The 24,359-nt window shown below is 42.5% G+C and overlaps 1 protein-coding gene across 1 annotated transcript in view; it reads left to right on the top strand.

The window, feature by feature from the left end:
• The window catches only part of wdr11 (WD repeat domain 11), a 121,208-nt gene that overhangs the window by 68,717 nt on the left and 28,132 nt on the right, over positions 1-24,359 (top strand). The window contains exons 15-23 of the mRNA XM_078564772.1: positions 3,280-3,404; positions 3,851-3,998; positions 7,126-7,232; positions 7,543-7,657; positions 7,936-8,107; positions 20,978-21,086; positions 21,403-21,465; positions 22,024-22,089; positions 23,928-24,093. Coding sequence (XP_078420898.1) covers positions 3,280-3,404; positions 3,851-3,998; positions 7,126-7,232; positions 7,543-7,657; positions 7,936-8,107; positions 20,978-21,086; positions 21,403-21,465; positions 22,024-22,089; positions 23,928-24,093 — 1,071 coding nt within the window. The remainder of the gene's footprint in view (positions 1-3,279; positions 3,405-3,850; positions 3,999-7,125; positions 7,233-7,542; positions 7,658-7,935; positions 8,108-20,977; positions 21,087-21,402; positions 21,466-22,023; positions 22,090-23,927; positions 24,094-24,359) is intronic.

Consider the following 24,359-nt stretch of genomic DNA (forward strand, 5'->3'; position numbering starts at 1 on the left):
TAGTTATATATATTGGATTGTTGCCAACATTTTTAACTTCTTTTTGCAAGATTGGCATAACAGGTTTTGATTAAGTATTGTGAAATTAATGGCCAGAATTTTTCTGTTGGGGACGGGGAAACCCCCGATGTCATCCCACCCCATTTAAATATTCAGGAAGGTGGGGGACAGTGAAATCAGCTGTCCGCCCGCTGACCTGTCAATGGCCAATTGAGGCCATTGACAGGATAATTAACCCAATTAAAGGACCTGCCCGTCCAACCTTCAGGCTGGCGGACAGGCCAGGAGCCCCAGAGGGCTTCTGAAAAAACATGAAACCTCATCCACCGGCGGGATGAGGTTTCATGTCTGTTTTTAAAAACTTTAATAAACTTTATGTAATATTTATTAACATGTCCCATCTCGTGTGACATTGTCACATGAGGGGGACGTGTTAATAATTTTTCTATTTTGCTATTTTTTAGGTTTATTAAACTTTCAGTACTCTCCCTGAGTCAGCACTTAGTCTCAGGGAGCAGTGCGCTCTTTCGCACACATGCGCAAAAGAGCGCACTTTGACAGTTGGGGAATCCACCCCCCTGCACAGGAAGCACATAGCGCTTCCCGTTGGGCGGCCCGCCCACTCAAAATGACGGCAGGGCCTGTTTCGGCGGCGGAGTTCAGCTGCCCGCCTGCCCTTCGAGGGCTAAATTCTGTCCAATGCTTCTAATAATGGATATTGAGCCAGGGATATTTGGAGTTTTTCTCTTCTGAAAATTCAGTTTAAAATTGGATTGAGATCAGTTTGTTCCTTAAATGAATAAATATCCAGTGCTTGCATTTTTAATTACACTAGTAGAATATAGATGATATAGTGACAGAGTCAACATAAGTATTTTCATAAAATCATAGAACATCAGAGCACAGAAATGAGTTATTTGAGTCATCAAGCGAGCTACCTAATCTAATTCATCTCTCTTGTTTACTCCCATATCCTTTGATATACCTCTTTTCAAACACCTAATTCCCCTCTAGAATAATTTATGGGCTCCTTTTCAATAATTATGTAGCACAGATTTCCATTTTCTAACCATGTGTGTAAAGGCTTTTTTATATTATCACCTTTAATTTTTGTGATTATCTTAAATTTGTGCCCTTTCATACCTTCTCTCTGACAAGTGGAAAGAATGCATTGCTATTTTCCTGATATCAAATCATGCCAGTGGAATTAACCCTAAACTCTTTAGTGTCTGTTTGTAAACTAATTAATCGTTACTAAAAACATTCTATTGAATCTACAGTGCAACTTTTCCATTGATTTTTATATACTACTTTGCATTTATTAACAGTTAACTGCATCTACCACCCTTCTGCCCATCATCCTAGTCTGTCTATGTTCTCTTAGATATTTTCGCAAATCTCTCAAATTCACCACTCCCCTCCACTCTCCCCAAGTTTGGTCTCATCAACAAATTTGCTATCACTCCCTCAATTCCAACCTCTAGATCATTTGTGTTCACTTGTGTGTGACTTTACTAACATTTCAGGGATAACTAACACAGCAGAATTATTGTGTGCTCTAGAATGATCCCCAGAAGCATGTGAATCTTGATTTCAGTGTTGATTGTGCCAACACAAAATGGTAAATTAATAGCCACTTGGAAAAATATGGGTTGATAAGGAAGAGCCAGCATGGATTTCTGAAGGGGAAATCATGTTTAACTAACTTATTGGAGTTTTTTGAAGAGGTAACAGAGAAGGTCGATGAGAGCAATGCTGTGATGTGATGTACATGGACTTTGAAAAGACATTTTACACAGTGCCACACAACTGACTTGTGGGATAAGTTATTGCTCATGGAATAAAGGGACAGTAGCAACGTGGATACAAAATTGGGTGAAAAGCCGGAAGCAGAAAGTACTAGTCAATGGATATTTTTTAGGCTGGAGGAAGGCTTGTATTGGAGTTCCCCAGGGGTCGGTATTGGGACTCTTGCTTTTCCTGATATATATTAGTGATTTAGATCTTGCCGTGCAGGGAACAATTTCAAAGTTTGCGGATGATACGAAGCTTGGGAATGTTGTGAACTGCGAGGAGGATGGTGTGGAGCTTCAAGAGGACATGGACAAGTTGGTGAAGTGTGCAGATAAGTGGCAGATGAAGTTCAGTGCAGAGAAGTGAGAGGCGATGCATTTTGGTAGGAAGAACATGGACAAATAATATAAAATATTTTGAAGGGGGTGTAGGAGCAGAAAGACTTGGCTGTCTATGTGCATAGATCATTGAAGGTGGCAGAACAGGTGGAGAGAGCAGTTAATAAATCATATAGTATCCTGGGCTTTATTGATAGAGGTATAGCGTACAAGAGCAGGGAGGTTATGCTGACTTTATATAAGACACTCGTTAGACTTCAACTGGAATATTGTGTACAGTTCTGGGCACCATATTATAGGAAGGATATGAACACATTGGAGAGAGTGCAGAAGAGGTTTACAAGAATGGTTCCAGAGATGAGAAACTTCAGCTATGAGGATAGATTGGAGAGGTTGGGAATGTTCTCCTTGAAGAGAAGGCTGAGAGGAGATTTGATAGAGGTGCTCAGAATCATGAGAGGGCTGGACAGAGTAGATAGGGAGAAGCTGTTCCTATTTGTAAAAGGATAAAGAATGAGAGGGCATAGATTTAAAATGATTTTCAAAAGAAGTAAATGTGACATTGGAAGAAACCTTTTCATACTGCAAGTGTTTCGGGTCTAGAATACACTGCCTGTAAGTGTGGTGGAGGCAGGTTCAACTGAGGCATTCAAGAGGGCATTAGATGATTATTTTAATAAAAGCAATGTGCAAGGATACGGGGAAAAGGTGAGGCAGTGGCACTAGGGCATAATGCTCATTTGGAGAGCCGGTGCAGACACAATGGGTTGAATGGCCTCCTTCTGTGCTGTTAAGATTCTGTGATGAGAAATCCAAACAAATAAATAAGTGAAAGGGATGCACAATTGAGGACTGCTTTTGTCGCTAATTTTGTAAATTCCAGTCTGTGTCCCACGCCACTGGAGATCGTAACATCCAGCACTTGAAGCACTAATGTCACCTAAGTTCTGTATGGACTTAACAGTCAGCAGGACTTGTATGGCCACTTTGAATGATGTTATAGCTGGCGCCCATGCCAGATATGACAAAGGATGCAAGGGTGCTTTCTGATCTTTGACATGCTCAGTTTAATACATTGTGTGGGGAAAAAAAAGTTTTTTTTGATAAATGGAAAACAGTAGCACTCACTATGCTTCTTTACCTACAGGAATGGTCTCCTACTCACAACCTGCGGAGTCTGCGCAGAAAGCAGCTGGCAGTACGAGAAGCAATGGCCAGACAAACTGTTGGCTCTGATGCAGAAGCCAGTAACATTGAGTCGCCTATGATCAGGTGAATTAGAAAGGATGACTGGGTTCTGTTGGCATTAATAGGCTTGATTTTGCAAGGCCCTGATGGTGTGGGGTATAGCAAGCAGGGGCTAGAAAATGAGGTTGCAGAAGCCAGCATGCATGGGCTTATAGTACCAGTATGTGTAACACTGATGACCCCTCCATAACAGAATTCCTCTCTTTACTTTGAGTTTCTTTGTTCTACTGGAAGACTGAGCTCTTGCTAAGTAAGGAATGAAGGTAGCCACGCATTAGTTTTCATTCTCTCTGATTCTCGTTTATCACTTTTTCTTTATTTCATACTAGGAATGATGCTGTCACTGTGTATCTTTTTAAGTGAGTTGGCTTTTAAGTCAATTAACTTCGCGCATGAATTATTATGATTGTCAAAAAAAGTCGAGATGATTTGGTTATGAATTCAATAAATCTGATATTTTAATTCTCCAGTTTGCTGCAGGAGGCAGAAAGTAAAGCTGAAATTAGCCATAACATTTCTGCACGTGAGCACTTTATATTTACTGACAACGATGGACAGGTCTTCCATCTCACTGTAGAAGGAAACTTGGTGAAGGACGGGGCCAGAATTCCTCCAGATGTGAGTACAATTAAAGACAATTCTCACTGTGAACTAATGGATTTATTTTGCATTCTGACTGAAGTGCTGTCAAATTACACAACCTACCAAATAACCATGAGTGGAAATGACAATTAACCATCTGGTGCAATAAGCGCTATTAGACATTTCTGTGCTGCCACTGATAATAGTGTCTAGATATTTTGAATTTGTCACTGATTTTTAGGTTGCTATTTTCAATACTTAGAATCAATTAACAGCGTTGGGTAAATTTCGATTTTTATTTTTTATAACCGAAACAAAAGGCGTAAGTTTAATATAGTGATACAAGACTAGGTTGATATTCTCGAATGCTCGGTTGCATTTGGATATAAGTGATTATTGGTGCAGAACATTCATCTGGATTTTCTAGAGTATGCTATGTATAGCCTATAGAAAGACTGGTCTTGATTGACCAAATTATCTTCCCTCCTGCTTTCTCCCCCCACGTCACCCATTCTTCTGTGTTCTGTTATAACACTGCTTTCCAGGTGGACTGAGTTGTCCAGTTGGTTAGACACTGGCTTATTACCTCGGACCTGAGTTCAGCTCAGACTTGTAGGATGAGAGTTTCCTCTGCCCTTGGACCTGTAATGGTCCCAATATTAATCCACCTGGGGCGTGAGATCGTGGCAAAAAGCTGAGCCTAATTCACATAATCACAGAACTGTTAGCACAAAAATGTCAGTCAAAGATTCAAAAGATTGGTTGATTTTTTTTTTGTCTGATGTATGTGAAAACCCATCGCTGTACTTAAGAGTCTCCAACTTGCTTAAGACAGGGTGAATATTTTCCCCCTCACCTAACCTCGGGTACAGCTTTGCAAGGCCAAGGCTTAGGAAATTCCAAGTGTCTGGAAGAATGCTGCTTTTTAAATCTCCTTCGGCTTGCTTGTACTGCATCAGTAGACTCAACAACTGTTGCTTGGACTGATCTGTGTCCAGTTATATCTTTCAACAGTCAGTTTCAGTTTTGAGGTAGGGTCTGATGTACCTTTAAATGTTACAATATCCAGTTAACCAGTTATCATTCCCACAGGTGCTAAATTAGTATGGTTCAATACCCTCACTTGGCACTCCATAAAGAAAGGTCTTACAAATTCAACAGAAATTTGTTCTTTTAATGTATCTCCCCTTTCTGAAGTTGGGAGCGGAATTGATAATGGACAGAGCAAAAGCTTTTCTTCTGCATTCCATGGCGAGTTCGGTCTTGCTCTTAGTTGCAAAAGCAGAAAGTGTTCTCTCATAGGTGCCTTATTAGGGGAAGCAATTAGTGCACAGTGACTGCCTTGGATGGAATGGGGTCTCTGCCTATTTGAATTTGAATGCTGTGTTCAATTTTGTGCTGAGTTTTGCCCTCCAGTTATATTTTTTAATGTAGTTGAGTTCAACCATTCAAATTTGGATCTGATATTTATTTGGAAGCTCTGTCTTCAGCACCGTTTTAGTTGATTAGGATTTGTTCACCATTGAGGGGAACACTGCTAAGATTGACCTTTGTAACAAGCAGCCCCACCAAGTTCAAATAGGCAAACCCAGTAGCATAAAAGTAAAATTGAAAATAGAAATGAAATGGACTGCAAGAGGCTGAGTCACAAGGGCTTTGCAGGGCCAGTGCGCATGGCACTGACTATATTATGAAAGAAACCCTTCAGATCTTTGCTTCCTGTTGAGTGTATTAATTCTCAGGATAATTTCACATACATATATATATATATATATATATATAGCAATGGAAGTAGGGAATTACTTTTTTGTTGTACTGGTCTGCTGCACTAAAGTTAAGTTCAATATGATTTCACTACAAAATAAGTTGTCTTTACAAGCTGAATAATTGTGAAATGGGGGTCCATTTCTAGGGTTTACTGCTATTAAGTGCCTCAGCATTTGTATGATGCTATCTTAATTGGTAACCACTGTAACACTACATGTTTTTCAGGCTGATGTGCTTCATTTTATTTTTAACTGCTTGTTTCTTTACGGTGTAACTAATTGTAAAACATCAAAAAATTTCCAGAATGTTTTAATGAATTGCTGTTACATTTATAGGCACCTCCCTTTACAAAACCAGTATGCTTACATCCTGATTTTTTTGACGTGCAACACTTGTGTTTAGGTATAAGGAATGTTTCTTAAATGCCAAATGAGTTACTGCACTTAAGGGTGCATTTTTGCCAGATGGTGATGGTTCAGAGACCCATGTGAATCTATGACAATAGTGCTCTCTTTTATTTCACTTGTAGTTTGATCTGTGAATTTATGAATTAATAAATATGATATTTCAAAATAAGAGCAGCGTGAGAATATTACATTCCCTTTAAATACAAACGGCACCAGGTAATGCTAATGGCTTCACTCTGGTATTTTTTTTATTGGGGCTGCCTGATACAGTCAGCACAACTGTACCTTAAATGTGAATTGCTTTCATGACTGCTACTACTGATATTTTGTTTTTATATCGCTGCTCTGTATTCTCTGATTGATGGAGAAAATGTCAACGTGTCATCTGTCTAATGGGAAGCTGCTGAGTTACAATGCCAACTGTTGTACAATTAAAGAAATCTCAGAGGACACTGGGTATCCATGAATATAGTTTGGTAAAAGTCCAAATGATCTTAACTTGTTGAGATGTGCAAGGTAGCAGACCCTGTCAGAGGCCTTGAACATGTCCAAAGTAATAAGAAATTAATCATCAAACCATTCAAGAGCAGAGGTGAACAGCATGGGCATGGAGATCCTCAGTGCAAACATAATCATGGATTCACCTAAAATAAAAGCTCCGATCCAGATAATAAAATATGAGCTTAGATGTGTGAAGCAAATAGAACCTTTTAGTACCAAAATGTTCTTTTTATTTTTAAAATAAACTGAGTATGTATGTTTTAATAAAACTGTCTTCAAGCTAAAATCGCACAGCACATAAGTGCTGAAGTGTATGAAGACTGATTTCCACAGGAATTAGTCAGGGTTCTATAAACTATCTATACAAGCAGAAATCTTTACAGTGCGTATGTAGTTTGTGTCAGAATACAGTTTGCTGCTGTAGTACATTTTTGTTTTTCTATTTAAATATTTTAATATGCTGAAATAGCTCTCACAACTAATTGCAGGGAAGCATGGGAACCATTACATGCCTTGCATGGAAAGCAGACTTCCTGATACTAGGAGACATTGATGGGAATGTGAACTTCTGGGATTTAAAAGCTAGACTTTCAAGGTAAAAGATATTAGAAGTTCTGGGGTGTTGTGTTTAGTAATAAAATGTTTGAGTATCCTAAGGTGGTGTGATGTTTTTGCATTTAGGCCACTAATGTTTGAGGTCCTGTATGTAGTGATGTGGATTCACTTCAGAAGTGGTGGGGTACAGGTACACACTACTTGGTTGTCAGTCTCAGCTACATCATAGTATGACAATGTGTTGATTTTTTTATTGTTGAAAAAAATCAAATGTTGAGGCTCATCATTGAAATTCTTGCTCTGCATTATAATTTGATAGGATTCAGTTTGTTGCTGTATTTATTTAATAGAGGAATTCCTACTCATCGTGGCTGGGTAAAGAAGATCCGCTTTGCTCCTGGAAAGGGAAACCTGAAGCTGTTGATGATGTTTAATGATGGGGCTGAAATCTGGGATACTTTGGAGGTAGTAAATGTGTTAGTTCAATCTTTTCCTGTTCCTCTTTTCTTTTGAAAGTGTTTCTTGCGATTTAAACTTGCATTGTGCAAATTAAGTTAAAACTCACAATGCTTCATGTACTGTTATTAAATTATGTTAAGCTTACTTCACTTTTTAAAATTGTCACATTGTCCTTTTTGATCAAATGCATATCGTGGGATAAACTATTGAAACAAATTTAATAAAAAATACTTTAACTGCATTTAAAAATATATAATTAATCAGGTTAGAATATTCTGTTCTAGGTTCAGATGGTAAGCAGCATGAGAACTGGCCGGAATGTCAACTACAGGATTCTTGATGTAGATTGGTGCAGTTCTGATAAAGTGGTTCTGGCTTCAGATGATGGCTGTATCCGGGTCCTGGAAATTGCAATGAAATCTGCAAGTTACAGAATAGATGAGCAGGATTTAACAGGTGTGAATACGCATCAAGTGTGAAAACATGGCATAACTGAATATGTGTGTTGTGTAGCTGTCATAAGAACTGATCAAATGCTGCTGAGATTGTTTTTCTTTCAAAAGCATTGAATTATATTTGGTAGTTATACATGTGACAGTTCATTCCAAAGTTGGTGTTGGAGTTAATGGAAAGCTCACTCTGTAAATGGAAATGGTACAGCTAGAAAAATATAATTTCCTGTGATAAATGATGAAGAGCAATTTCAACTTTCCCTTCAGGTTCTGAAAATTATTGCTATCCATCTCCTTGCTCATCTTTTTCATCCCTCACTGTTCAAGGTCCACCAGTCTAGCTTTCCTCCCATCCAGAGCACTAAGACCAAGTCACTAGCAGTATTCTTTGTTAGCCAGAGTTTGTTATCTTTCATTATGGAAATGGAATGGAACCGGAGGACCACCCAGCATCGACCTAGGCACTGGAAACGACAACAGCAAATTCAGCCCTGTCGACCCTGTAAAATCCTCTGCACTAACTTCTGGGGCCTAGTGCCAAAATTGGGAGAGCTGTGTCACAGACTAGTCAAACAACAACCTGACATAATCATTCTCATGGAAACATACCTTACAGACAATGTCCCAGACACCACCATCACCATCCCTGGGAATGTCCTGTTCCATCGGCAGTACAGACCCAGCAGAGGCGGCAGAACAGTGGTATAGTCGGGAGGGAGTTGCCCTGGGTGTCCTCACCGTTGACTCCAGCCTTCATGAAGTCTTATGGCATCAGGTCAAACATGGGCAAGGAAACCTCCTGCTGATTAACATGTACTGCTCCCCCCCGCCAAGCTGATGAATTTGTACTCCTCCATTTTGAACACCACTTGGAGGAAACACTGAGGGCGGCAAGGGCACAGAATGTACTCTGGGTGGGGTACTTCAATGTCCACTACCAAGAGCGGCTCGGTAGCATCACTACTGACCAAGCTGGCTGAGTCCTAAGTGACATAACTGCTAGACTGGGCCTGCAGCAGGTGGTGAGGGAACCAATAAGGGGGAAAAACATACTTGACCTCATCCTCACCAACCTGCCTACTGCAGATGCATCTGCCCATGACAGTATCGGCAGGAGTGACCACCAAATGCTCCTTGTGGAGGCGAAGCCCGTCTTCAAATTGAGGATACCCTCCATCGTGTTGTGTAGCACAACCGTCGTGCTAAATGGGATAGATTTCAAACAGACCTTGCACCTCAAGACTGGGCAACTGTTATGAACTCGGCTGAGGTTACCCCTGGACAAGCTTGATCCCAGAGTGGAACCCAGCTTGATAGATCCTAACATTTGTTTGTTTAGATATGTGGAGAGTAGTTGCTGAACTGTCACAAGAGTCAGCTGATAAACCTTTTACAAAAGAATAAAACATTTATTCAACGAGTAAAGATTAAGTATATTATAATACTCCTTCACCCACAATTTTACCTTTACGGATATATACAGATTTGTAAGGATAACACAAGTTACAAAAACTATATTATACTCTAATGTCCACAGTAAGTACACAGTCCAAGTACCAATAGGCACCCTGTGGTCAGACACACCACACTCTGAAACCAAGTGACAGATGCCACCTCAGCCAGATGCTATGGATCTCTCCTCAACTCCCTGTGAGCCAACCAGTTTCACTGAACTTTGTCTTTCACATGAGGGTATCCAATCTCCACTCTCCAAGAACTTGTTTAGGAATCATCTTCCAAACCGATGCTTTTTCTCAAATGCTTTCCGCAAGGGTTCACCTCCAGGATTTTGAACTCTCCTTCCGATGTTCCTATCCCCTGGGTCACCACATGCACTCAAGCTGTCTTCCATGCACTCTCACTGACTCAGCCGACAACAGTAGTACTACTTCTTTACATGTCCATAGCAAAGAGTTACAGACCTTCATTTGTCCCTTTGGACATTCTTGTCTCTTGTAAGCTGTTCTCGCTTTAAATCTGCTTTCTGCAGCTTTTGTCTCTTTATACCTGAAGCTTGGAGCCTTTTTCTCTGCCCTTCGCTCTTAACTTCACTTAACAGGACCCTTTTCCAGGCCCTTGCTCTTCCTTTGACTAGAAGATCTTCTTTGGACTTTCCCCTCTTCCACTCCCCTGGAATTTTGGGGTTTTCCTTTCAGTTGGGACTGGCTATCTGTCCCCTTTGCTCCAGTCTCTCCTGGCAGCAACTTTCAAAAACTGAACTCCACAGCTTCCAAATCAAAACTACTGTTTCTCTTGCGTGTGTGTGTCTGTAGGAGGTACCTGCCTCTCTGGCCCCCTATTGCTAGGCAACAGCCCAATTATTGTACTCTTGTTTGCGTAAACTTAGCTTATAGTTGTAAAACTCTCATTAGAAACGCAAGTACCTGTTAATGTGAAACTAAAACTCAATTTGACCTTTCTTAACACACACACACACACGCACACAAATACAAATCAAACTTAAACTTTAAAGCTAAAACTTATTCCAAACGCCTGTAAATACCAATATAACTTGCTTAAACTTTCTCTATTTCCTAACAGCAACCATGAGGTACTGTGGGCCACCGGCATCAGCAGAATTGTATGCGACCACAATCTGTACCTTCATGGCCTGGCATATCCCCCACTTTACCATCACCACCAAGCCACTTACCTGGCATGGGAGAGACCATGATCATGGTCTCCTCTGCATGTAAGTGTTGTTTTTGTGGGTATCATTTATTCTATTGGGGGGTTTCAGCAAAGGCTTTGGCCTTTTAGCCCTTTGGTATTGGAAGCTCTGCTGTGGTTGTTTGTTCTCCTTGAAGGGGCTTCAGTGCCTAACATTGGGAACTTGGAGGTGATGGCTGCAACCAGTCGAGCTCTGAACCAGGGGGTACGTAACACCATTAGGGTGGCGGTGAAAGACAGCGAAGGAGGTACACCCATCAACCGTGCCACCTTCATTAAGAGAATCCTCTTGGAATCCTGTGGATTTGAAGCCGCGAATATCTACCGTCTGCAGGACTTCCCCAGTGCTGGATACTTTGATGTGACCTTCAAGTTCCTGAAGGTGTTCAAGTTGAAGAGAGACCAGCCACAGCTGAGAATCCTCACAGCAGAGCCACTCTTCACTCTGCCACTGCAACGGGACCGTGTGGCCACTGTGCACCTCCACAACCCCCATGTTCCTGCCGTCAATATGCTCACCTTCCTTGCCAGATACATCATCAAGGTTGGGAACTGGACCAAGGTCAAAGATGCCTTCGGGATTTGGACCAGCAAATGCCAGGTCATGGTAATATTCGAGCTGGATGGTATGGGAGTAATCCTCCACTCTCCTTCCAGCATCTTTATCGGGGCAAGCCGAGGCTACCGTACCTGCGCCGGGCAGCCCAATGTTTGTCGCTAATGCGGCAAATCAGGTCATGTGGCGGCCAACTGCAGTGCTGTCCTCTGCAAGAATTGCAAGCAGGAAGGGCACCAGACAAAGGACTCCAAACAGACTAAGTGCTGTGTGGTGACTCAGGCCACCTCTACAAGACCTGCCCCAAACGCTGCCTCACTTATGCACGGGCAGCCAAAACCAAGGAGGGCAAGCAGACGAAACGGTGACTGTCACTACTGTCAAGGAGACTTGCAAACCTCTACCCACTAAAGCCTCCAGCGAGCACAGTGGGACAAAGGAGGACACCAGAGAGACAAGAGGAAGGAAAAGATTGAGGCGGCAGATGGCCAAACAACTGCACCGCCCCCCAAACCCCTCACTCCAGAACGAATCGATGGACGAGGAACCAGCAGACGTCAGCCAGGGCGTGGCAGCTGGTGAAAAAGACCAAAAAGAAGGGGCTAAGCAGGGACCAAGCCACTCCCCAGACGAGTAGCAAGAGGCGACTCCAATCTGCTACGGATGACAGAGGCTCCGGCCCTTTGGATGAAGAAGGGCAAGGGCGGCACCTACAGAAAATTTGGCAAAACTCTAGGGAGCTGGAAGAGGAGACACCCGAGCTCCAGAACATTGGAGACAACAAAGAGGCCAACGCACCCCAACTTTGCCCTCAACTTGAAGGCCAGCGCACCCCAGCCCCAAGAAGCTGAGAGCAGTGAAGCGCTCAGCGCACCCCAGCTCCGGAAAGCTGGGGGAAGAAACACCTCGGAGGGGGAATAGATCAGAGAGACTTCTCTAGCAGAGAACAATTCAAACCTCGCTGCTTGCACAAACCCCCCGATGTCACATGAGCGGAGCATCTCCAAAGGGGCGGTTCAGAACGGTTTCCTCAGCCCATCCAAAGTGAGACAATTTGCGAACACTATGGGTATGCAGGAGCAGACCAAAGGACTGGAACGGTCAAAGACAACAGGCCTGGTAAACGACAAAACGCTTTAAAAATGTGGATAAAGATTGTGTCCATTAACGTGCGTACTATTAAATCTACTACCTGATGTGTTGCAACCTTGGATTACCTTGCCAAGGTCAAAGCTGACCTGTTTCTGCAGGATTGTGAGATACTGCACCACAGCTCCTACAGGCAATGGTCATGATTGTCTCATGGGCCATCGATCTGGTCGGGAAGAAATGACTCACGTTCCTCCGGCCTGGGTATTCTGCTGTGGGGAGGCAACTTCACCACCTCTGAGGTTAAGGAGGTAGTGGGAAGATGACTTCTTGTACAATACGTCTGCTACAACAAGGCTCTGCTCCGGTTAATTAACTTGTACGCCCCGGCTCAAAACAGCGAGCGGCTGGTGGTCCTTCAGCAGCTCCCACCGCTCCTGGCAACTTCCAGTCCGGTCATTCTGGGCAGTGACTTCAATTGCATCATCGATGCAGCTGGACGATCCAGCAGGGCCAACAGAGACTGGACGTCGCGTCCAGACTCCTGATGGAAATAGTAAAGGATGCCAAGCTGCATGACGTCATCAGCAACCTGGCAATTGGAGCACAGCATAGATACACCTGGTCATGGCCAGATGGGCCCATCCATTCCAGGATAGATTTCCTGTTGGTGTCCTGAGTGTTCACAGTCAGACCCACTGAAGTCAAGCTGGTGTTCTTCTCTGACCAGTGCCTCCTACTGGCTGACTGTCATTTAAAGGAAGACCAGAGGGTTGGCAGGGGGACATGGAAGCTAAGCGTGAAACTGCTGGCCCCAGAGAACATTGAGGAATTCGAGAGGGATTATAAAGGTTGGAGAACCGCGAAATCCCTGACACATTGGTGGGGAGCGATCAAGGAGAACATCAAGAAGTTTTTCATCCTCAAAGGTGTTCAGAAGGCTAGAAAGGAACAGAGGGAAATGTCCCGACTCCAGAAAAACATGCGGAACCTGCTCCGGCTGCAGTCGATGGGGGTCGATGTTAAGGAGGACCTCGAAGCAGTGAAGAGCCAGCAAGCCTCGCTCTTTGCCTCAGAGGCCTCCAAGATCATCTTTCAGTCCAGAGTCCGCTCCGTGGAGCAGGATGAGACGTGTTCACGTTTCTTCTTCCAAAAGGTACACAGAGAGAGCTCTGTGATCAGCAGCTTGAGGGGAGAATACGGCTCAGTAAAGTCATCGCATTATGACTTTTTGAGGATCAGTGAATCCTTTTTTGCTGGATTGTATGACGTGAAGCCCACAGACAGCATGGTGTCCCAGTCCTTCCTGTCTGCTAACATGGAGGTCTTAGTACACAGGAGAGTCTGGACAAACCGCTAACTCCTGATGAACTGACTAAGACCCTTGAGACCTTCAAGAAGAGTAAAACTCCCAGAAGAGACGGCTTGCTGGCTGAGCTGTATTTGGCTTTGAGACTGAATCGGTCCAGACTTGTTGAAAGTGCACGAGTATGCTTCTGGCCGGCAGCTTGTCAGAATCCATGAGGAAAGGCATCATCATCCTCATCTACAAGTGGAAGGGGGAAAGGGAGGAAATTAGAAATTGGCGACCCATTTCACTGTTGAATGTGGACTATAAAGTCCTGTCCAAGGTCATCAACAATCAGGTCAAGTCTGCTCTGGAGTTCATAATTCACCCTGACCAGACCTGTGCTGCGCCCGGCAGTAAGATCTCTGGCAGCCTCGCGCTACTCAGGGATACGATTGCCTATGTACAGGAGAGGGGTGTGGACAGCTGCCTCATCAGCCTGGACCAGGAGAAGGCCTTTGACAGAGTATCGCACACCTACATGGCGGATGTGCTCTCCAAAATTGGGGGTGGGGGGGAGGTGAATCCGCAATTGGGTCCAACTGCTCTACACAAACATCTGTAGTGCAGTTTTAATCAATGGGTGAGAATCAGAAATCTTTCCAATTAAATCTGGAGTCAGGCAGGGCTGCCCCCTCTCCCCTGTCCTGTTCGTCTGTTGCATAGAACCCTTTGCTGAGTCCATCAGGAAGGATCCAACCATAAGAGGAGTGACTATCCCAGGCAGCGGAGGCACTGAGGTCAAAACCTCCCTGTACATGGACGATGTTACCGTCTTCTGCTCAGGTCTGCTATCGGTGCATAGACTGATCAACATCTGCGACCAGTTCGAACTGGCCTCGGGAACCAAGAGCGAGGCCATGTTCTTTGGGAACAGGGCTGACTGATCATTTGTCTCCTTCACTGTCAGGTCAGACTGCCTGAAGATGCTGGAGATATGGTTTGGAGGGACCAGAGCATGTGTTAGAAATTGGAAGGAGCAAGTAGCTATGGTGAAAAGAAAACTGGGCATGTGAGAGCGACGCTCCCCCTCCATTGCGCGTAGGAACCTGGTCATCAGGTGCGAGACACCTTCGGTGTTGCTATGCGTGGCGCAGGTCTGGCCCATTCCTCACCCCTGTGCTGTGGTGATCACCTGAGCCATCTTCCGTTTTATCTAGGGGTCGAAAATGGACCGTGTTCGCAGGGACACGATGTACAAACCTCTCAATAAAGAGGGAAAGAACTTGCCCAACATCGCCCTCATCCTGATGGCCACCTTTGTGTGCGGCTGCATCAAGCTGTGTATAGACCCTCGGTACGCAAACACGAAGTATCACTAAGTGCTGAGGTTCTACCTGTCCCCGGTGTTGCAAAGGATGCACCTGGTTACACTGCCGCGGAGCACTCCAAGTAGTTGGACCGTGACGTACCACCTGACCCTTGTGGAAAAATTTATGCAGAGAAACACCTTTTGACCACAAGCCCATCAGGCAGTGGTCAGCATGTAACGTCCTAGAGGCCCTGCAGGAAAAGGAGATGGTTCCCCTATCAAACTGTCAAAGTCATTTGGGAGAATGCCTTATTGCCAGAACTTTCCAACAAGCACCAAGACGTACCTTGGCTGGTGGTGAGAAAGGTCCTTCCTGCCAGATCCTTCCTATATGCCAGGACTCTGCATGAAGAATGAAGCGGAGCTTCTTGGATAACATGTCAGACTTCTGTGTCTTTGGCTTGATTATATGTTGTAATCTGCGCGAGATGAAACTAATATATGGGAGATTGACTCTTAGTGGAAGTAGTTGTATAGAGCAAGTAACTAGAAGTTGTGTTAATCTTGTGTGAAGGGAATCCATTGAGTTGAAGTGTAGACTCAACATGGCAAAGTTCTTAGATAAAAACAAAAAACTGCGGATGCTGGAAATCCAAAACAAAAACAAAAATACCTGGAAAAACTCAGCAGGTCTGGCAGCATCTGCGGAGAGGAACACAGTTAACGTTTCATGTCCTCATGACCCTTCAACAGAACTAAGTAAAATAGAAGAGAGGTGAAATATAAGCTGGTTTAAGGGTGGGTGGGACAAGTAGAGCTAGATAGAGGGCTAGTGATAGGTGGAGATAACCAAAAGATGTCACAGACAAAAGGACAAAGAGATGTTGAAGGTGGTGATATTATCTAAGGAATGTGCTAATTAAGGGTAGAAAGTAGGATGAGCAAGGTACAGATAGCCCTAGTGGGGGTGGGGTGAAGGAATCGAAAAAGTCTAAAAGGTAGAGATAAAACAATGGATGGAAATACATTTAAAAATAATGGAAATAGGTGGGAAAAGAAAAATCTATATAAATTATTAGGAAAAAAAGGGGGGGGGGAGGATCGGAAAGGGGGTGGGGATGGAGGAGAGAGTTCATGATCTAAAATTGTTGAACTCAATATTCAGTCCGGAAGGCTGTAAAGTGCCTAGTGGGAATATGAGGTGCTGTTCCTCCAGTTTGCGTTGAGCTTCACTGGAACAATGCAGCAGGCCAAGGACAGACATGTGGGCATGAGAGCAGGGTGGAGTGTTGAAATGACAAGCGACAGGGAGTTCTGGGTAATGCTTGCGGACAGACCGAAGGTGTTCTGCAAAGTGGTCACCCAGTCTGCGTTTGGTCTCTCCAATGTGGAGGAAACTGCATTGGGAGCAACGAATGCAGTAGACTAAATTGAGGGAAGTGCAAGTGAAATGCTGCTTCACTTGAAAGGAGTGTTTGGGCCCTTGGACGGTGAGGAGAGGGGAAGTAAAAGAGCAGGTGTTGCACCTCCTGCAGTTGCATGGGAAGGTGCTGTGAGAGGGGGTTGAGGTGTAGGGGGTGATGGAGGAGTGGACCAGGGTGCCCCTTTTTTTCCCAATAATTTATATAGATTTTTCTTTTCCCACCTATTTCCATTATTTTTAAATGTATTTCCATCCATTGTTTTATCTCTACCTTTTAGCCTTTTTCGATTCCTTCACCCCACCCCACCCCCACTAGGGCTATCTGTACCTTGCTTGTCCTGCTTCTACCCTTAATTAGCACATTCCTTAGATAATATCACCACCTTCAACACCTCTTTGTCCTTTTGTCTGTGACATCTTTTGGTTATCTCCACCTATCACTAGCCCTCTATCCAGCTCTACTTGTCCCACCCCCCCCCCACCCTTAAACCAGCTTATAGTTCACCTCTCTTCTATTTTTACTTAGTTCTGTTGAAGGGTCATTCGGACCCGAAACGTTAACTGTGTTCCTCTCCGCGGATGCTGCCAGACCTGCTGAGTTTTTCCAGGTATTTTTGTTTTTGTTATGGCAAAGTTCTTCTTGTAGATGTGGAGCATACTGTTCTAATGAGGGTGTTGGACACTGATTGGAGGGTGGAGGGGTGATGAAAATATCGGTATTCAGGTTTCTCTATGTGTGGGCTTCTGGTAGGATTGATATAATGGTGTGCCATTATGAGAATGCAGATGAGAACGTTGAGAAATGTTATGGAAAGTTGTTATTCCCTCTCCATGGTAAAATTAATATTCGAATGTTCATTTCCTACAACAGTTTAACACTTATGAACTTCTCTCCTGAAGTTCACTGCAAGAGTTGACGGCATATTGAAGCCGGAGTTTAGGTTTGAGACTAGCCGATTTGAAGTACTGCTTGTTTGAACTCTTGCATAAAGATGTTAATGACAATCGGTGACAATGGTGGACCCATAGCAGCACCATTTGTTTGTTTGAAATAGGAACCTTGCCACTGGAATTATGTTGAGTTTAGGCACCCCAGTAGAAGATGATAAACTGATCCAGAGACATTGCAGTTCTGTTGAATAAGGAGAAGTCTTCTTACAAATGTTGTCTGATGATAAGACAAACTCCTGGGATGGACACATAAGGGAACAGTGACTCAATGTCAAAACTGACCATTGTGTCTGATTAGTTCATTATAGTTTGCTGTATCCTCTTAATGAAATGTTTAGAGTAAGATCCCTCCCATATTCCCATCCTCCACTATATGCCCTTACCTGTTCTGGTTAATTGTCCAGGCGACAGGCCTATTAGTTCCCCCAAGGAACTCTTAAGGTATGGCTTTTTCAGAGCAAAATTTTATGTAACTGTAAATTTGTCTTCCTCAACGTTACTGCTCTCATCATGAAAGCTTTTCCAATCTTTTTACAATCTTTACCTGTGCTTTTGTATTTTGTTAACTCTGGTCAGCTCTTGTTTTATATGATAATACAACTATAAAGCCAGTCTCCTAACAAGTCACTTGTGTTCAGTCAGGTTAGGTGTTTGAATATGAAACCTTATCCTTGGCAACTGCAATGTATTTTCTATATTTTGCAAAGTGCAGTATGCTCCAGATGAACGCTACTGATGAAGCTCCAATCGAATGAATTGAGATCATGGCTGGAAAATTAACCCCTTATGGTTCTTTAACATCCAAGACAAGATCACCATAATGTAGCAACTTTGGTGAATTACATTTTTACAGTTTCATTTAGGAGTGCAAGAATCCCAGTAAAAGACTCATTCAGAATCGTTGCCAAAATTGTTATGTGATTAGCTGCATGAATAATGGGTGCATAAGTAATGGGATGAGATTAGATAATAAGATGGGAAGGAAATTGTAGGGACCACTCCTCACCCTAATGATCAGGTTACTAGTATTGTGAGGATTTCCCCCTCATCGCAGAAATAGCACAATCAGAGCAGGGACAGAGCGAGAGATCTAGTAGGCTTTTAACTAATTGGTACAAAATCTTGCGTTGTTGTTCCAGCTTCCCAAAGACTTCATTATCGACTAAGAAACTTCTATTAACATCCAGCTTTGTCCCTTAGATCTCTCCAACTTTGTAGCTCTCCTGCTCCAATGGCTGCCCCTGATGACGATGATACTGTTGCTGTACCTGGATGTGCTTGATTTCCATTATCCTTCCCCTCCTCTGCTCCTCCTGAGCCTCGCGTCTTCAGCTATTGGTTGACTGTGGCTGGATGCTCCATGTATGTTGACTGTACTGCTACCAGCTGCTTTAGGTCTCAGATCGAGCTCCTATTCTATTACTTTGATTTCATTGTTTCCTCTCCTGAACTGTTAGTTGAAGTTTATAGTTCAAGTGCCTCGCTTTAAAACTGTTTTTGGACTATTAAGTTAATAAAGTTGCACTTTTTTTCAAAAAACATAGATGTGTATAAATCACTGAGTAATGTGTTGCAGAAGGTGCTGAGGAATCTATATTCTCTTGAGCAGAATTTAGTTGGGCTGGCAGCAGAAATTGGCCTTAAGGTGCTGCAGATTTCTGCCATTAACTAAGGAGCATTGTGATAGTGCACGAATTGTGATAAACAGATTGTGATAAAGGCACACTTTCCCCTAAGATAAGTTCCCAAAATAAGCACTGAACTCAAGTGGTGATAGGTGCAGACTATCAAAATACTTTGGCTGAATCAAATTGACTAATTTTCAAAGGATGGGCAATAAATGCCAGCCCTACCAGTGACACCTAAATTCTATGAATGAATAAAAGAAATATCTGCCTCCATGTACTTATAAATATGGTTTATAGTTAACAGTTACGGAAAAATACCGAATCATAAATGATTTCTTGACATTCTTTGACTAAACTACAAAATTGTCATCTTTTATGATTTAAGTGCTGAAATGCTATTGTAATTGTGTTATTTATGTTCATGAATAATGCATTGCTGATCATAATTATTACAGAGACAAATAGCGTTCCATTTATACCCATGATGAGCAGATTGAAGGGTGTTAATTCTCATCATACTACGTTATTCAGTTTCCTTATATGCAGCCTGAACTCCACCTGCTGATGGAACCCCACCACTACAGCAAACATCTTCCATTATCTTTCTATTCATTCCTCTCAGGTTTAGGTCAGAGGCAGTCACAGACTCAAAGGAAGGAATAGGTTATTGCTGCAGATTTTATTTAACTGCCATATGCACTAAAGTCTCCATCTTTCCCTTGTGACTCTGGGGGTATTGAATGAAGTTTTTACATTTACAAGGTATTTGTGTAAGACCATAAGACGTAGGAGCAGAAGTAGGCCATTCGGCCCATCGAGCCTACTCCGCCGTTCAATGAGATCATAGCTGATCTGATAATCCTCAACTCCTGCCTTTTCCCCATAAACCTTAATTCCCTTGCTGATTAAAAATCTGTCTATCTCAGCCTTGAATATACTTAACGACCCAGCCTGTATAACCCTCTGTGGTAAAGAATTCCACAGATTGACTACCCTCTGAGAGAAGAAATTCCTCATCATCTCTGTTTTAAATTGGCACCCCCTTACTCTGAGATTATGCCCTCTGGCCCTAGACTTTCCCACAAGGGGAAATAACCTCTCAGCATCTACCCTGTCAAGCCCCCTAAGAATCTTATTTGTTTCAATAAGGTCGCCTCTCATTCTTCTAAATTCCAATGAGCACAGGCCCAACCTACTCAACCTCACCTTATAAGAAAATCCCTCAATGTCTGACTTTTTAAAAAAGTTTCTCATGAAAATGCATAATTTTTATTTTTTTAAGCTCCGGGAATAGTATGATTTTAAAAGGAAACATCTTTGTTCTAAGTGTAAAATTTTCACTTCACAATCTTTTATTTTTCTGCTTTTACTCTCTTTGATTTTTCTTGCACTTAATGCTGTGATCAGTCCTTTTATTGCATGCGCTCACTCTTTTTACGGTCTGGTGAAATTTTGTTTTATTCAAAAGATTTTCCCTCTAAACTTGGCTCTGTCTGATCTTCTGACCTAGGCCTGATACCTATTTTTCCAACCTAGCCCAAGAGTGTCTGCATTTTTCTGTTTGTATTTATTGAACTGCACTTGATAGATTTTATTTCTTTTTCTTGCGTTTTATATTTCAGGATCACTTCTGTTTAAAGTTTTCTCTAACTTGCATGCTTGCCTTACCCCTTTCTTTGTTCAGAGATGTTACTGTCTCAACTGGTTAAAGAGCCAATTTCAGTACCTTCTGCACTTCCTTCCTTATTTTTTCACAATTGCTTGCTGCTCTACCAACCAGGACTCCATTCCTGTTGCTCACTTAACTTGACATAACTCCCAGCAAAATTTTCATGGATAATACTTATGTGGATAATGGTCTTGCAACTAATTAAAATCATGCTGTGATGAGAATTGAGTGTGGTGACCCAACAAGAGAGTGTAGAGTAATTACCTTATTTGTAATTTTCTTCTGTAGATCTTCTTTGGTGTCCATACCTCCTACTCCCCAGATCTTGTCTTGTATTGAAAGCTTTCCTGTTGCATCAACCATGGAATGGACAATATTCCCTGGATATTATGCAGATGTAAGTATGTACTAACCCTAACCTTTTTGTTTCAAAATTGATCAGAAAATTTAATAAATGTTTAAAGGGAAGTCGAAATTTTGTGTGACAACGCACCACTATTACCATTCTTACTAGTTGAGAAGAACATTTACGGAATATGTATACCAACATATTGTTAAAGCCATTAAGAGTTGATAATTTCTCAGTACCTTAATTTTCTATCAATTTTAAGTGTGTTCAATTAATTAATGCTGTTGTTTATTGCTAAAGTGGCAGCAGTGTATATTGAATGGTGGATGTTTAACCTCACTTTTTTTCCTGCTGTTTTCTGCAGTCATTATTCAGAAAGTGAAGAAGTAAAATTACTTATGCTGGAGCAATTGAACTCTATATCAAAGTAAGTAGGATTTTTATTTTTTTTTAAAGTTTTATGCTACATAATTGAAATGGTGTATCTTGCATTATTTGAAATGCGAACCTTAACAGCGTGTATTGACACTTCAGAAATCCCATCCTTTTGTATGTTTCTTTATTCAGTTATGGGATGTGGGCATCATTGGCAAGACCAGCATTTATTGCGCAATCCTAATTACTCTTGAGAAGGTGGTGGTAAGCACTTTCTTGAAGTTCTGCAGTCCATGTGGTGCGACTACTCCCACGGTGCTGTTATCTAGGTATTTCCAGGATTAGGATTGGAACATACTTACGTTTGCATAGTATCCAGGGAATACTGTCCGTTCCATGGTTGATGCAACAGGAAACCAAACATTAATGAATGAATGATAATCTATTTCTATGGCATGATTCTTTGTGACTTGGAAGGAACTTGCAGGTGATGATCTCATGCGCCTGCTGTCCTTGTCTTTTTAGACGGAATATGAAAACATATTACTGCAATCTAATTATACATGTTTGTATAATAAATGCATATTAATGCTGTCTGTTTTCTTTATAGTGACATCCAGTGTCTTCTCTTAGATCCAGAGTTCCAACTGCTGCAGAGATGCTCTCTAGTAGCAAGGTAACTAGTTCTAAGCTAGATTACTTAGATTCCTGCTGCCTTCAATTCTGCCCTCCACAGACTCTTAGGCCTTGCATTCCAGATCCTAATCACTCACTGCATAAAATGTTTTTTCTCATGTTGCTGTTGCTTCTTTGGCCAATCACCTTAGACCAGTGTCCTCGATCCTTCCACCAATGGGAACAGTTTCTCCTTATCTATTCTGTCTCGACCCCTCATGAACACCACTATCAAATCTCTTAATCTTCTCTTCTCCAACCTATCTATGTAACTGAAGTTCATCATCCCTGGAACTGTTCTTGTGAATCTTTTCTGCACGTTCTTTAATGCCTTCACATCTTTCCTAAAGTATAGTGCCCAGAACTAGACACAATACTCCAATTGAGGCTGAGCCAGTGTTTATATAGGTTTATCATGATTTTCCTGTTTTTGTACTCTATGCCCCTGAATATATAGCTCAGGATACCAGATGCTTTATTAATTGCTTTCTGAACCTGCTCTGCCACGTTCAATGATTTGTGCACATATCGCCTCGGTACTGGGAGCAACCCAGAGATTACTGCCCTTGATGTCCTGCTTGCTAGTTTTTTCCTACCTCCCTGAATTCTGCCTGCATGACCTTATACTTCTTTCTACCTATGTTTTTGGTACTAATATGGACCATGACTGCTGGCTGTTCACCCTCCCCCTCAGAGCACTCTACAACTGCTCAGTGACACCCTTGACCCTGGCACGAAGGAGGCAATACACCATCCTGGACTCACATCTGCGGCATAGAAACACCTTTCTCTTGCCCTGACTATTGAATCCCTCATCACTATTGCTTTGCCAAACTTCCTCCTGCTTCCCTGTACATCAGAGATAGCTGTGGTGCAGTGGACTTGATTCTGGTTGCACATCCCAGAGGAACCATCACTCTCACCAGTATGCTTGGAAACTTTACAGATGAAAATCAAAACCGCAACATCTACATTGTAAAGGGGGTGGTGGTTAAAGTTATGAAATAATGAAGCTAAGAGAACTGTGAATCTTGTACATTGAGTGAGTCACGCATTGTTTTAAACGTGACTTATTGTGTATGCCACTGATGATTAAACACTGCTTCTTGTTTTGACAAGGGTTCCAATCTGCCTCACTTCTTAATGATAAACTGATGGTCAGCATTGCCCCGAATCCTTTTTAACTGCATGTTCCTTTCCGCGAGGTGGCCCAATCACCTGTAGATCAGAGCGCTGGATACTGGCACCAAGGAGTATGGCGTTCTCCCACTCCAAGTGGAATGTTGTGTCATACTGTTATACTTAAGGACCCCTATGCAACTCCAACAGCACTAGCATGCTATCTCAAAGTGCCTACAGGCTGCGAAAGTGGAAAACATCAGCAGTGCTGCTACTGTTGCATTTACCACTACGCATGCACGGCCAAGCTGAGAAGAGAGTGGCTAAGAGAAGCCAGTAAAAAATTAGGTAAACAGTTTAATTTTTTACCAGCAGTAGAGCCAGAAGTGGAGAACAAATTGCTGTTTAGATGGTGAAATAAACTGTGCGCAGGGACAGTCCAGTGTATTTTTGGCGAATCTTTTGAAACTTTCATGTGGACCCTGATTGCGAACCCCCATCCCTGAATGTAAGTTGTTGTTGACACCACACCATAGTGAGAGGAAATAGTGTTGTTACCTCACAGTTGCCTTCTTTGAAGAATGACTTTCACTGTGGGAGGAGATTTTTGTTATTTGTGCAGAATCTACATTTAATGGATATATTTGTAGTGTCTCCTTGTTATAATTCTTCGCTGTTGATACAACCCCAGTGAACTTGACTGCTTCTTTTCTCTTTTAGACTTTTTGGTGATGAGTCAGAACTGCAATTCTGGACTGTTGCTGCTCATTATTTGTACAGCTTCTCAAAAGGCAAAGAGCTGGCTCCACCAAATGCAGTTCAAGAGAACCAAGCAAGCCCACTGGATATTTGCTATGACATACTGTGTGAAAATTCCTACTTCCAGGTAATAAAAATTGAAGCTAACAAACTGTTTCATGTAGGGAAAGCACTTTCTCCCTCTGCTGCATGCGTAACATCCGTGTCCCATGAGGGTAGGGGTTCTGCACGTTATAGATTTTTCTTGAAATTTGTTTTTTTTCCCTGGACCCCTGGCCAAATCCCTCCATTTTGTTTCTGACCATTGCCCATAAGCACGTCCCAGTTTCTTATAAAAGCTTATCAAGCCAGAGAGAACAAGCGAGAGTATAAGAGACAACAGTGCCGGAGGTC

This window comes from Cetorhinus maximus, chromosome 20 (assembly GCF_964194155.1).
Source record: "Cetorhinus maximus chromosome 20, sCetMax3.hap1.1, whole genome shotgun sequence".
NCBI classification, from domain to species: Eukaryota; Metazoa; Chordata; class Chondrichthyes; order Lamniformes; family Cetorhinidae; genus Cetorhinus; species Cetorhinus maximus.